Source organism: Bombus vancouverensis, chromosome 14 (genome assembly GCF_051014615.1).
Source record: "Bombus vancouverensis nearcticus chromosome 14, iyBomVanc1_principal, whole genome shotgun sequence".
Lineage (NCBI taxonomy): Eukaryota > Metazoa > Arthropoda > Insecta > Hymenoptera > Apidae > Bombus > Bombus vancouverensis.
This window is the reverse complement of record NC_134924.1, coordinates 9,584,829-9,596,942: the sequence shown is the minus strand read 5'-3', so window position 1 is coordinate 9,596,942 and position 12,114 is coordinate 9,584,829. Positions and strand designations below refer to the sequence as shown.

Below are 12,114 nucleotides of genomic sequence, written 5' to 3'. Positions count from 1 at the left end.
GAAAACGCATTAGGATCTTAATAGTACTAAGCTAATGTACAATCAAAAGTTAGCACGATAGACGCGCACATGTATGAACGAGCGTATTCTCTTTGTTTTGTTACTTTTGTCACAGTTTTATAGGTATAACATGTGCTGTCATGTCGTTGTAAAATGAACACGGTTTTGTAGAAAGTCTCGCATATATCATACTTTTTTTTTAAATATAAATCTGTGCTCACTACGCTAACACGGTGTCATTCCTTCGACGGTATAAATAAAACTGTTAATATAATCATAAAAAAAATCAGATCCAACACACGAATGCGTCGTGCTAGACGCTCATCGTACCTATCGTGAATACAAAAAACTTTCTATGTATATAACAAGTGAAATAAAGAAAAAGAAAAATATCAAAATATATTAAAAGTATCAAAAGACCAGTAACACGTACGAAAATATTGGAAGTTCACATAAGTTACCATGTGTTTCAGCCAACTAGAAATTCAAATCCTGATAGATATCATTTGGACACACTTTGAAACTATACACAAGATGCTACGATTAGAAAAATACGTTGAAACGTAATTATATACGACTATATTTTGACTTGGACGTCGGATGCTTATCCTGGCAAATATGTAATTTAATATAAATTTATGATTAATCACGTTTAAATATATTACATGTCTCCGCATCCTTTTATATACTTCATAGTATCTTTATAATAAATTATTGTTTTCTTTCATTTACAATACATTCTTTTTTGTAGGCGCCTATATATTTACGTATATATTTATATATATAAAGTTCGTAAAAATTACGTGACGTCCAAGTCATTTGTACAGGATAATCGGCAAAAAAGACCCTGACAAATATAAACTGAAGATCAATGAATTTGTTCATTAAGTAAAATAAAATTTTTTTGTTAAAGATGGTAATCATCAAAATTTTAAAAGTCAACTCGGAAGGACAATCATAATTCAGTTCGATTTCTTGTCGTAGGCTGAGAGGTGTGTACGATTTTGCATATATAGACTTTTACGAACTTTACGCGCACATGTATTGTAAGTATTCTATATTTTGTACCTTTTTTATTTTTGTACCTGATATATTTGCTCACGACACTTTTGCAGACAACCTGTACATTGCATTGAATAACTTAATACGGTAAATAAAAAACATTAAATTTATTATCGGAGAAAATAACGAACTCTATGAGTCTCATAATAACATTTTATACACTAAAATGTAATAATAGCTGCTCTCATGTGATCGCATTTTTTTAACACTAATTTTAATTAATAATCAATATATGTCTCTATATATTCAATAGCTATTTCATATATTAAATTATATTCTATATTGATTGGATTATAATAAAATTACAAAAAATAAAGTAAACATTAATAAGAATAAAAAGAACTTTCATTTTCAGCTAAAGCACGTTTCACATACAAAAAGCAACAATTAGAGGCCATGTGAAATTTTTCGTTTTAAACTACCATAGTGCATGTACAATGTTCTTTTTTATATTCTAATAGTAGTAGCAGTAGTAGTAGTAATAGTAGTAGTAGTAGCAGTAGTAGTAGTAGTAGTAGTAGTAGTAGTAGTGGTAGTAGTAGTAGCAGTAGTAGTAGCAGTAGTAGTAATAGTAATAATAATAATAATAATAATAATAATAATAATAATAATAATAATAATAATAATAATATCTTTCATATACTTTTGTTATTCGTGTATCGTTAATGAAAGTGCACGTGCACAATAATTGTAGATAGTCACTGATTCTTTATATTTGGCCCTCTGTCGGCAGAGTAAAAATTGATCGCATCTAAAGGTTCTTAGAACAATTTTTTTCTCATTTTTCAATTAAAGTTAGTTTCAGTCCCGGCCAGATTGCGACACTATGCTCAATGTGAGTCCTTCCGTTTTCAAGATTGCATATAAGTAACACCAGTATGTGCCGTGTATTAACTAATTTTCGGGTAATACGAATTAATTATTGATACTGATTATCTTCATTTGAAAGACGTGAATCCTATATGCAGCCTTAAAAGTGCTTCATACTTCGTTTTTTGTGATACGCATACTTAGAACAATATAAACATAACTCGTATACCCTGTAATGGTCAGGAAGTGTCAATTTCCAATCTGGCCATGTCAAATGTTACGATCGATGCTAGAATACTTTCTACTATATTATGTCCATAAATAGCTTGCACGCTATGAGACACCTCTATCGTCTTTGGGTTTTATAATTAGTCAAAGATCTTCTCAACAAACTCAGTAATTATAAATAATTTTCGATCGACTAACAAATTGTACTTTGGAACACACGCAATCACGTAGATGAAATAATCATCGCAGATCAACGTTTCTCAAAAATATTAAAAATTGCTGAAACACTCGAGTAACACATATCTAGACGTGTGTTAAATATCCATGAGGAATTACCTTTTAAACGACACGAATGTACAAACGTTGTGCATGACTTATATAGCCTTTACTCGGCTCGACATAGAAACATTTATACTTATCTTTCTATGTGAACTATAAAACCCAAAACCAAAATCTAATTGGCAGTATAGTGTTGGACGTTGCGCCCAGCGCAAGGTGCATAGCAGAGATGCTGCGGCTAGTAAGGATTGGATACCTTACTTCTGACAAAAAAACAATGTTTATGCGGTTTGAATAAGATAATACCAGAGGTTACACGTATGTGGCCATAGTGCCGCTTGGAATAGGCGGTGTTTCTTCCGGTCTACCTTTGGGCCCGTATTGTCCAATGAAAGAGCCGTCCTCCGTAAACCGCCCTTTAACAAAATGACCATCACAATTTATAAATTCGCATTAAAAATTATAATTTAAGAAACATAAACCATTAATGTTCCGATCTATTTTTAAATGTATCATTTAACCTACCTTACACTAACGTGGCAAATGCTTGTGAATTTGGTTCCTGTTTACGATGTCGACCATACTGACCGATGAATGATCCATCCTCGTTCATACCTTCTACATTAAGTCAAACAACAAGGCAAAATAAAATGAACAAACAAAAACATAACATAAATTAAGGTGCTAAGGCAAAAAAAAATAAATAACATGTGAATAAATATCTTATCCTATGTCGGGCGTGTACAAAATGGATATAAAACAAGTATTTGTATTCATGCTGTTATGTGGATTTGTGGCGGCACTCGACAACAAAATACCGCCACTCGACACTAACTTCTACCGGACGACGGTAGCGCAGTAGTTAGCGCCTTAGGTTACGAACGTTCGGGACCCGGGTTCGAATACCGGCGCCAGTAGTCTCCTATTTTTCTTTCAGGCATTTAAATTAGAAGAAAAATAGCAGTACCCCAGCAGCGCGACATCTACAGCCAGCGCAACAAATATCACGGATGCAACTATACCTCAGATTTACACATGTGGGAATTGGAATGCATATCTACTGAAATCTAATACTACTTACTTCAATTGTCTTCTTACATTGTTAATGTAAATAGACTATTTATTATTTATTGAACTAACCTGTATCTCCCTCTCCATATTCTGCCATAGAATCAGTATCAGATTCAGGATGCTTCCCATCTTGATGGGAAGAAGATGCCAGAGACGCGCGACCGCCTGCTGATTTGGTATCTAAAGGTTGCGAATATTCATGAAAACCGCCTTCATCTGGATAATCGCCGCGCCCAGCAGCTAATTCTCTTTCATGTACGGCGTATTTTCCACCTCTATTACGTTTAATAATGCATACTATTATAAGTACCAAAAGAAGAAAGGCAATTGCTAACATCATTCCTATGAACCATCCAGCGGTTGCGACATTTTCTTTAGCCTGAATGATAGGTCCTTCGTTACTCGTTTCTACTTCTTGTGGATCGCTTTCTGTGAAGTAGTTACCATCAACAGCAATGACAGACATCACATAAACTTCACCACTTTGAAGTCCTCGAATTTCGATCGTGTTCGATTGATATTCTGGTTCGGTATGGAGTGGTATCGTTTCACCTTTGAGTTTATACTTCACAAAAAAGTGACTTCCTGGATTCCCATTGAGATTCAGCTGCCAGATAATTCTTACATTCGAGTATCCATTTTCTTTTGGAATAGCTTCCCATGTGAATTGTGGTATATCAGGTTGTTGAGATGTGCGTGTTTTTTGCTCGATAAAGTAACTAAGTGAGTATAAAACAATATGTTACCTCATACACATATATATAAAATTAAAGCAGAAAGCAATGATACATACTCATTTCCTTCACCAACTTTAGTTGTTGCTCGAACATGTACACGATATTTCATATCAGGTGCTAGAGCAGCTAATTTTGCACTGGTGGCTTCTGGGTCTATAATATGTGGTTTTCTCTCCAAGAGAGGTCCCAGTCTGGTTCCATTTACGGATTCATAATATATTCTGTAGCCAGTCAAGATACCATTTGGTTCGGCAGGTTTTGTCCATGCTAAAAACAAAGCACTGGAACCCATTGGGAACGCCTCAAGATTGAGGACTGTTCCTGGGACACCTTCTGGTGTGTCAAAGCTTAAAGTTTCAGAAGGTGGCCCAGCATATCTAATAAATAAAAATAAAAAGATTATCGTTACAAATAATGTTACATATGAAAGCCTATAAACTGCTATTTTAAGATTCATTACCGTCCGTTGTATGCTAATATTCGAACATAGTTCTTGTTGAAGGGAACAAATTTGGTAACCAGTGCATGAGTCCTATTACCACCTCTTATATCGATTTCTCGCATTCCCTTTTCACCGTCCTTTTCTGTCCACGTTTGAATCTTATATCCTTGTAATTCGCCCCGTACCGATTCCTCGGGGACCGGATTCCACGAGAATTGTGCGCTTGTACTCGACTTTACTTGATTTAACGTAAAGTTACTCGGTGCTTGCAATGGTACTGTAACATTAAATGAATTTTAGGTAATATTAATTCTAAAAGAAATTGCAAATACTATAAAAAATGTAATAAAAAATCCACAAACCATCTTCTCCAGAGTATCCTGTTACTTCTTCAGGTGCAACTCTACATTCTCCTCTTTCATTAATAGCTACCACTTTAATCTTATATCTTTGATAAGTTGGTTGATTATCCACAACCAAACTGTTCTTCTTCCAATCATGTATGTCTTCTATTGTCCATTTTTCTCCTGGTATATCACGTCTATAGTATACTCTATACATGAATTTGGGTGCATTGTGTTCAATTTGTGGCATTACTGTCCAAGATATAACCAGATTTTGTGGTGTTGTTCCCTTGCCCATAACGTTGTCGGGATTCGTAAAAGGAACGTCTTGTAATGTAGTACATACATCGCTATGCGGTGAGGGCAACGATGGACCTATTTTATTCCATGCTAATACACGGAATGTATAGTTAGCCCAAGGCGACATCGGAACATCGTATGTTTGTTCAGTTGATGGAACAGGATCTTTCGATATCTCCCACGTATCTGGAGTGAAACTGGTATTATGTTGAATAGTGTATCTCAAAATTGGTGCTCTGTTATCACCCATTGGAGTCCAATGTATAGTAGCTATAGTCCCTGCACAATTAACACTAACTAACTTTGGCGGATTTGGTACATCTTGTACAACTAGTGTAGCTTGTGCCTTTGCCTCATCCAACTCGGTATGAGCAACGCAAGTGTAAGTACCGGTATCTAGTTCAGTCGTTTTTGTAATCATTAAAGAATAATCAGTACTTCGGATAAATCGTGGTTCCATCTCAAAATCGATGGGTTCGCCGTTACTCAACCAATCGATTGTAAGCGTTAAACTGGAATCTGTAACAGCGTTACATCTAAAAGTTGCAGTAGAACCTGCAGCAACTTCGTAATCCTCTGGTTCATCTGTGATCCTAGTATGTTCTTTTACTGCTAGATTACCAGAGGCTTCTATTTCTCCGAATTTATTGGACGCATGGCATGTATAGGTGCCTGCATCTAAGAATATTACGTTCTCAATTTCTAAGTCACCAGAATCTAAAGTCTTGTATCGTCCTCCAGTTAGTTCTTGTCCATTTCGAATCCATTTTACAGCAGGTTTCGGTGCTCCAAATACACGGCAAGTAATTCTCACAATTTTACCATCGACTGTAGCGATATCAGCGGGCGGTTGAGTAATTTCGGGTTCTAAAGCTAAAACATTTACGTACACATCCTTGTATACATAACCCAATGAATTTGTAGCATTGCAACCATAGTTTCCTGTATCCTTTTTAGTCAACTTTTCAATAATAATAGAATTTGGTGTAACTTTCCTGCGTGGATTTGGAGGTGCTTCTGATATTGGTTTACCATTATGAATCCATTTTATCTCAGGGACAGGTACTCCATTAGCAGCACACTTGAATTCTACAGTTTCGTCTTCTGCCGCATTTATAATCTCAGGCTCGATAGTGAAATATGGTACCGCCATTACTTGTAAATGTATAGAATACGATTTCGCGTCACCCACTCCGTTTGAAGCTTCGCAAGTATACGTTCCTTCGTCTTTCGAATTAACATGTTTAATTATCAAAGATTTACCATAATTTCCTTGCATTATTCTATCGTTAGTTTTAATTACTTCGCCATTTTTACTCCACACTATTTGTGGTAATGGTGTTCCACCATGTATGCAATATAATTCAATTTTTTTGCCACGTAAGGCAACTTCATTTTTTCTACTCACATATTGTTTAACGGGTTCATATTTATTTTGACTAGCAGATATTCCCGAAGAGATAACGTTCAATAAAACTCTATTACCTAATTTATATTCATTTCTGAATACAGATGTAGCTGCACACGCATAATAAAAATCGTCAGAAGCATCATTTCTTGTAACATTGCTGAACCAAAGGTTCCCTTCAGGATCTAAAGTCATTCGCGAATTATTGATCGACTTGATGCCTCCAGCAGTATCTTGAATTAACCAATATACATTTGGTTTTGGCCAACCATCTGGTGGTTGGCAAGTTAGTTTAAATGGCTGTCCTTCATTTGCATCCAGACTTATAGGATTTTGATCTTTGAATGAGTTCAATTCAGCTTTTCTAACGAAAACTGAATTAGACGTTGCAATTCCCCATTCATTCTCTGCAAAGCATTGATATTGACCCAGATCTTCATCTCGTGGTCTAGAAATCACCAGTGTACCTCTACCAGGTTGCTGAGATATACGGTCATCATATGCTGGCCACTCAAAATTCTTTCCATTTTTAATCCATCGATACCTACATTAAATCAATAAATATAAATAAAAAATCAAGATTGGTCAAATACTCAACATTATCATTATTCATGATTACTGTTATGCTAAAAATAGTACGATATTGATCATAAATAGATGAGAATAAATCATAATGCGGTAATGATATTTTCTATTTTCCTTCAGTATATTGTTAGACCACTCCCATGCATCTACAGTTCACACCACAAGTAAGGTATCTTTATCAGTACTAGTAACTTTATACCCCCTAAGGCTATGAGGTCATCCTGGTAATTAAGACCAGTTACTCTGGCTTCTTTGCAGGACAGAGATAGTGGACTTACATGTAAGTGCAATGAAACTACATGAATGAAATATTCCTGGAAAATATACTATTAATGTTGCACTACTGCATTAATTCTTTATAAAATTTCTGTTTTTCTATGATCAGCATTTAAAATTTAAATCAATGCAATAAATAGTTCTTTTTAATGTAGTATTATTTTTATCTTTTTCCTAAACATTATATTTTTATTTGCAAAATAATAACAAAGTAGCAAGACATATTTTAAGATTTTATTTATTTTCTAATTAAATGAACTTTACCTTGGAGCAGGTTCTCCTTCTGCTTCACATTCAATTAAAAATGGTTTGTCATTCTCATTAATCTTCGCTTGAGCCACTTGAAATAACTGCTCATCTGTTGGGGGTTGTTTGGATATCCGTGGTGGAGATTGGACTAATAAAAGATACAAATGACACATGTGCATTATTGTTACACACTATGAAACGATTTGTTGATATGCACTTAGTAAAATATGTTACATATGTTATTGCTACATATATAACATATGTGTTATATAGCAGTAATATGTTTTTATAGCCGTTGAATAAATTTAAATAGAAATGTTTTAAAATATAGTGAAATGTTATGAAATTAAAGTGCATTCTTAGAACAATATAATCTCCTAACTCAATGCATTATAATCGTATTAAACTAAATTCACTTAGTGTTACATATCTTATAAAAGCAAGTGAAAGCAAAATATGTATTTTTTATAATTTTCTAATGATATAAAAAAAATTGTTTGTGATTAAAAGTTCATAATTAAAGGAAATTTGTTTTATGTGAAAACAACTAGTTGCATCTGATAAGCTTGCTACTGTTTTCACCTCCTATAATATCCAGAATATGGACTATAATTAAAAATCACAGATTGTTATTATGAAAACTGATTGATCGTAACAAGTATTACTTCGAATTTATTGTGACCGATATAAAACGTGATGACGGAATTACACTCACTTAAAGCCGATGCCTGCAGTACCAGTGTTGAGATAATACACACGATGAACTTCATGATCGACCGGTATTCTCTTGATCTAGAAGTAGAAGATTTTCTTAAATATTTCAATCGTACAAATTTCGGGAAGAAGCAAAATATATTTTAAGAAAACATTTATGAAAATTGCAAATTTTTCGTCATATAGGTAGAAACTAGAATCTATTATATGAAATCAAATTAAAATTTCATTTCGAATTCCTTTTAAGAAATATAAATTATGAATTTGAACATTCTTTCTATAAATTTATCCACGTTAATCTTTATGATTCAAACGAATCCGACAACTAAAGTTGTCACGTTAGAGGCTTTGTAAATCCTATTGGCATTCGCAAAGGCATTAGCGAGTTTTTTGGTACAACACTGGGCTGCATTTTATTTGAATCACACTGTATACACGCGTATACGAAGAATATGAATCGTGCGCAGGAATGTCAGAATGAATATACAATATGACATTAACGATTTTGTTCGAAATAAATGTGTTAACGCTAGAACTACCAATGACTAAGGTATAAACCGCGTTCCAAAGAACTCAAGCTGAAATATAAAAAGATACATAATGCAAGAAAAACAAGCCTTTATCCGGTATATATCGCCAAAAATCATTAAAATGTCTAAAAATACGCCGTAGTAAATCTGCAAAATTTCTATGAAATATGATCAATTTATCATTTTGACGATATTCAAGTAGTTCTAACTTTAAATAGAATTTTCAAATCCCCTGGCGAATAGTTGCCAATGGAGATGTGAGAAATGGGCGTGCTCTCCGCGTAAAAAACCAACGAACAATATACATATGTAGAAAACTAGACATGTGTCATCGGACCGGCTAATAGTGTATTCATCAGCAGCTTCTTAAAAGTATCATGCAAAATCTACGTTATTTTTCCATATTTTTTCAGTGAAACTAGATAAAATAGAACAAGTATATGTAACAATGTTATGTATTCGCTTCAGGATCGCGCACAATCGTTGGAACAGGTGATGGTGTTACGATGATCTCACCGAAGTTGTCCTTCGAAATCACAACATCGCCGATGAAAATTTTACCGCCGTTCCGTTCGTCCACCTGTTTCACGATACGTTTGCTTTATTCTCACGGCGTTTAAAGGAATCTGAATCGATCGACCGCTACTTAGAAAACAGATATCCCATGGGGACCAAAAGGGAAAAAAGGGAACACACGGGGCTGGGCAAACGGGCACACCCGCGAACTAGCATTGATCGCCGACGCTTCGTTTGTTCGTTTCACTCAATACCTTGGTTATTACTCGATATCTCGATGTACGTCACTAATCAAATGTACGTTTCTTCACGTCAATGACAATAGCTCACCTATCTTAACGTTTTAAGACGTGTTTGATTATAAAAATTCCGTCATCACCAAGGCATCATCGAAAAACCACTGACTCGCACACGTAACGTAGCGCACCGTACGGTACTGTACACTAGTGTGGATGTGCACGTTGCATGTATTGCAGACTCGATCCCCACCTAGTGTCTTCGGTCACACCGACTTACACTGCTAAGTTTTCACTGAACTTTAAGGTCCGCTCACATAGGAGTGTAGCAGTATTTCGCTATCTAGCCACGGGTCATCACCAAACCTGGCCAGTTAGCAAGATACGATCTGCATTACGATTCTCTTATACTTTTGATCTAATATTATTAGTAAAATTTTACATTGGTTATAGATTAGGATTAATATATTCTTTTTTAGACAAGAATAACAATTAGTGTTTGATGATTAAACAAATGGAACTTTAAAAGTAAATTTTATGAATTACAAGTTATCCGATTATCCTATTTTACTTGAAATCGTAAAGATATAAAGTGTTATAACCCATCACTTGTAACTTGTCAATTCACTAATATTATTATTTGGAAAATTATAGCGCAAAGAGGTCCAGGGATTCTGTCTTCTAAATCTACATATATCCATCGAGCTCTCAAAACTTTGAAATCTATGAAGATTTTTAGAGCATTCAAAATCAAGGTATTCGAGACTTATCGAAACATTAACGATTTAAGATTTATTAAAATCTTAGACAGTTTCTAATACTGAATCATGCCAAAAATAGTTCGAATCTTAACAATATTGTAAAACTTCGATTTGTTTCGAAATTGAGATTTAAGCACTCATTGCTATAGAAATTCAACCAAGATATCACGGCTCCAATATCTAAAGGTTTGTCAATCTTTATAAAAACGATTAAATGTCAGGTCTCGTACAAATACACACACGTACATGCACACATATGTATAGTGTCAAAGTTCCGCTCCACTTCCAAGAAATGGTGGGGATAGTAATGTTAGCAAGGCGGAATTCCGGCCAGTTAGTAAGACACTACTGCATTCTATGAAAAGAGTTGACATTTATAAGACCACTGCAGACGAGTATAAGAATTTTATATAGCAAAATATTCGTTCATTATATAGTTTGTTAATACTGCTTTATTGAATAATGTCAAATACTTACAATCTTTTCATAAAAGTCTTCTCTTCGCAGGTTAAACAAACGGTGTGGGTATTCCTTTATAGGAGTGAGTCTTTATAGTCTCTTGGCCAATAACGGCCGAGACAAATCGAAGGCATCTTGTCGCGCCAGATTCAAAAAAAGCGCGCCTCCTAAGCAAACGTAGCTACTATGTATAGCCTGTATAGGATCTTAAAGTGCAGCTGTGTATACTTTGCAAAAAGGGGGAAGTGATATATTTTAGACTTGATACGTGTCAAAGAGAGGTAAACGATGCATCTTTACGTGAGCTGTCATACCTTTGTCAACTTCTAAATATGACAAAACTTTTCAAGTTTGAAATTCATATTTAGTAGGTAATGTGGTTTTTTTAGACATGAGTGTAACAGAGTTTGTCACGATAATATTTTATAAAAGAGAGATAAAAAACTTAATGTAAAAATGACAAACGATTGTATAAGATGAGAAACTATGCCATTAATTAATTATCGGTATATTATCGTATATATGATAGGTATGAGAACAATTAATATATAAATGGTATTCCAGGTAAAGAGATACAAATATTATAACAAGATAACTAACACATGTATATTCTAAGATCCAATAGCAAATCTCTTCTGTGATAAGAAATACGTCTGAGTCTGAGCAAATTTAAACTTCGATCGAATGCTCGATATAAAAATATAGGTCGAGCCGTATGCTATGACTTACATGGATATTCAATAAAATTGATGATTTTCATTGTATTGTAGAAAGCCAAGATGCAAAAATTATCATGTTTCTGAATACAAAATATGTTAACAATTATGTACGTAATCATATTTGGTTTTCGTATCAGTTCAGACCACACACACAGAGACAACGAGCGCTGCTTACAGAACACTTAACCGCATCGTTTCTTTTGGCGTTAATTGATAGACCGTGTGCAAAGAATATGTTCTATGATAAAAGAAGTTGATGTTCGTACTGAATATCATATCTCTTTCGTTTTATTTGATTTTTCCGTTCCGTTAATCGCATTTATTTCTTGCATTAAAAGTTATATAATATTTGTTATACTTAGGTATCAAAATAAAGTTGTTGTAGGAA

The 12,114-nt window shown here is 34.3% G+C and overlaps 1 protein-coding gene across 4 annotated transcripts; it reads right to left on the bottom strand.

Moving 5' to 3' along the window:
- Positions 1 to 1,696: 1,696 nt before the first annotated feature.
- Nrg (Neuroglian) lies at positions 1,697 to 11,051 on the bottom strand. 4 transcript variants are annotated; one of them, XM_076624332.1, is made up of 9 exons: positions 11,026 to 11,051; positions 8,507 to 8,583; positions 7,807 to 7,939; positions 4,992 to 7,225; positions 4,648 to 4,906; positions 4,244 to 4,564; positions 3,520 to 4,169; positions 2,905 to 2,997; positions 1,697 to 2,795 (listed from the first exon to the last, which is right to left on the bottom strand). In XM_076624332.1, exons 1-8 carry the CDS (start codon positions 11,034 to 11,036, stop codon positions 2,906 to 2,908), a joined length of 3,777 nt encoding a protein of 1,258 aa, XP_076480447.1. In that variant the 5' UTR covers positions 11,037 to 11,051; the 3' UTR covers positions 1,697 to 2,795; position 2,905. The 4 variants fall into 4 exon arrangements, with proteins under 4 accessions (XP_076480447.1, XP_033200909.1, XP_076480449.1 ...); XM_033345018.2 differs by lacking the exon at positions 11,026 to 11,051 and adding an exon at positions 9,882 to 10,004; XM_076624334.1 differs by lacking the exon at positions 11,026 to 11,051 and adding an exon at positions 9,806 to 9,828.
- Between the last annotated feature and the right edge of the window lie 1,063 nt (positions 11,052 to 12,114).

Bases quoted from the DNA above. Each gene is read 5' to 3' on its own strand.
- Nrg (XM_076624332.1), bottom strand. The intron at 7,226-7,806 runs GTAAAGTTCATT...GATTTAATGTAG, and splicing joins GAAGGAGAACCTGCTCCAAG to GTATCGATGGATTAAAAATG. The intron at 4,565-4,647 runs GTAATGAATCTT...TTTATTTATTAG, and splicing joins ATATTAGCATACAACGGACG to ATATGCTGGGCCACCTTCTG.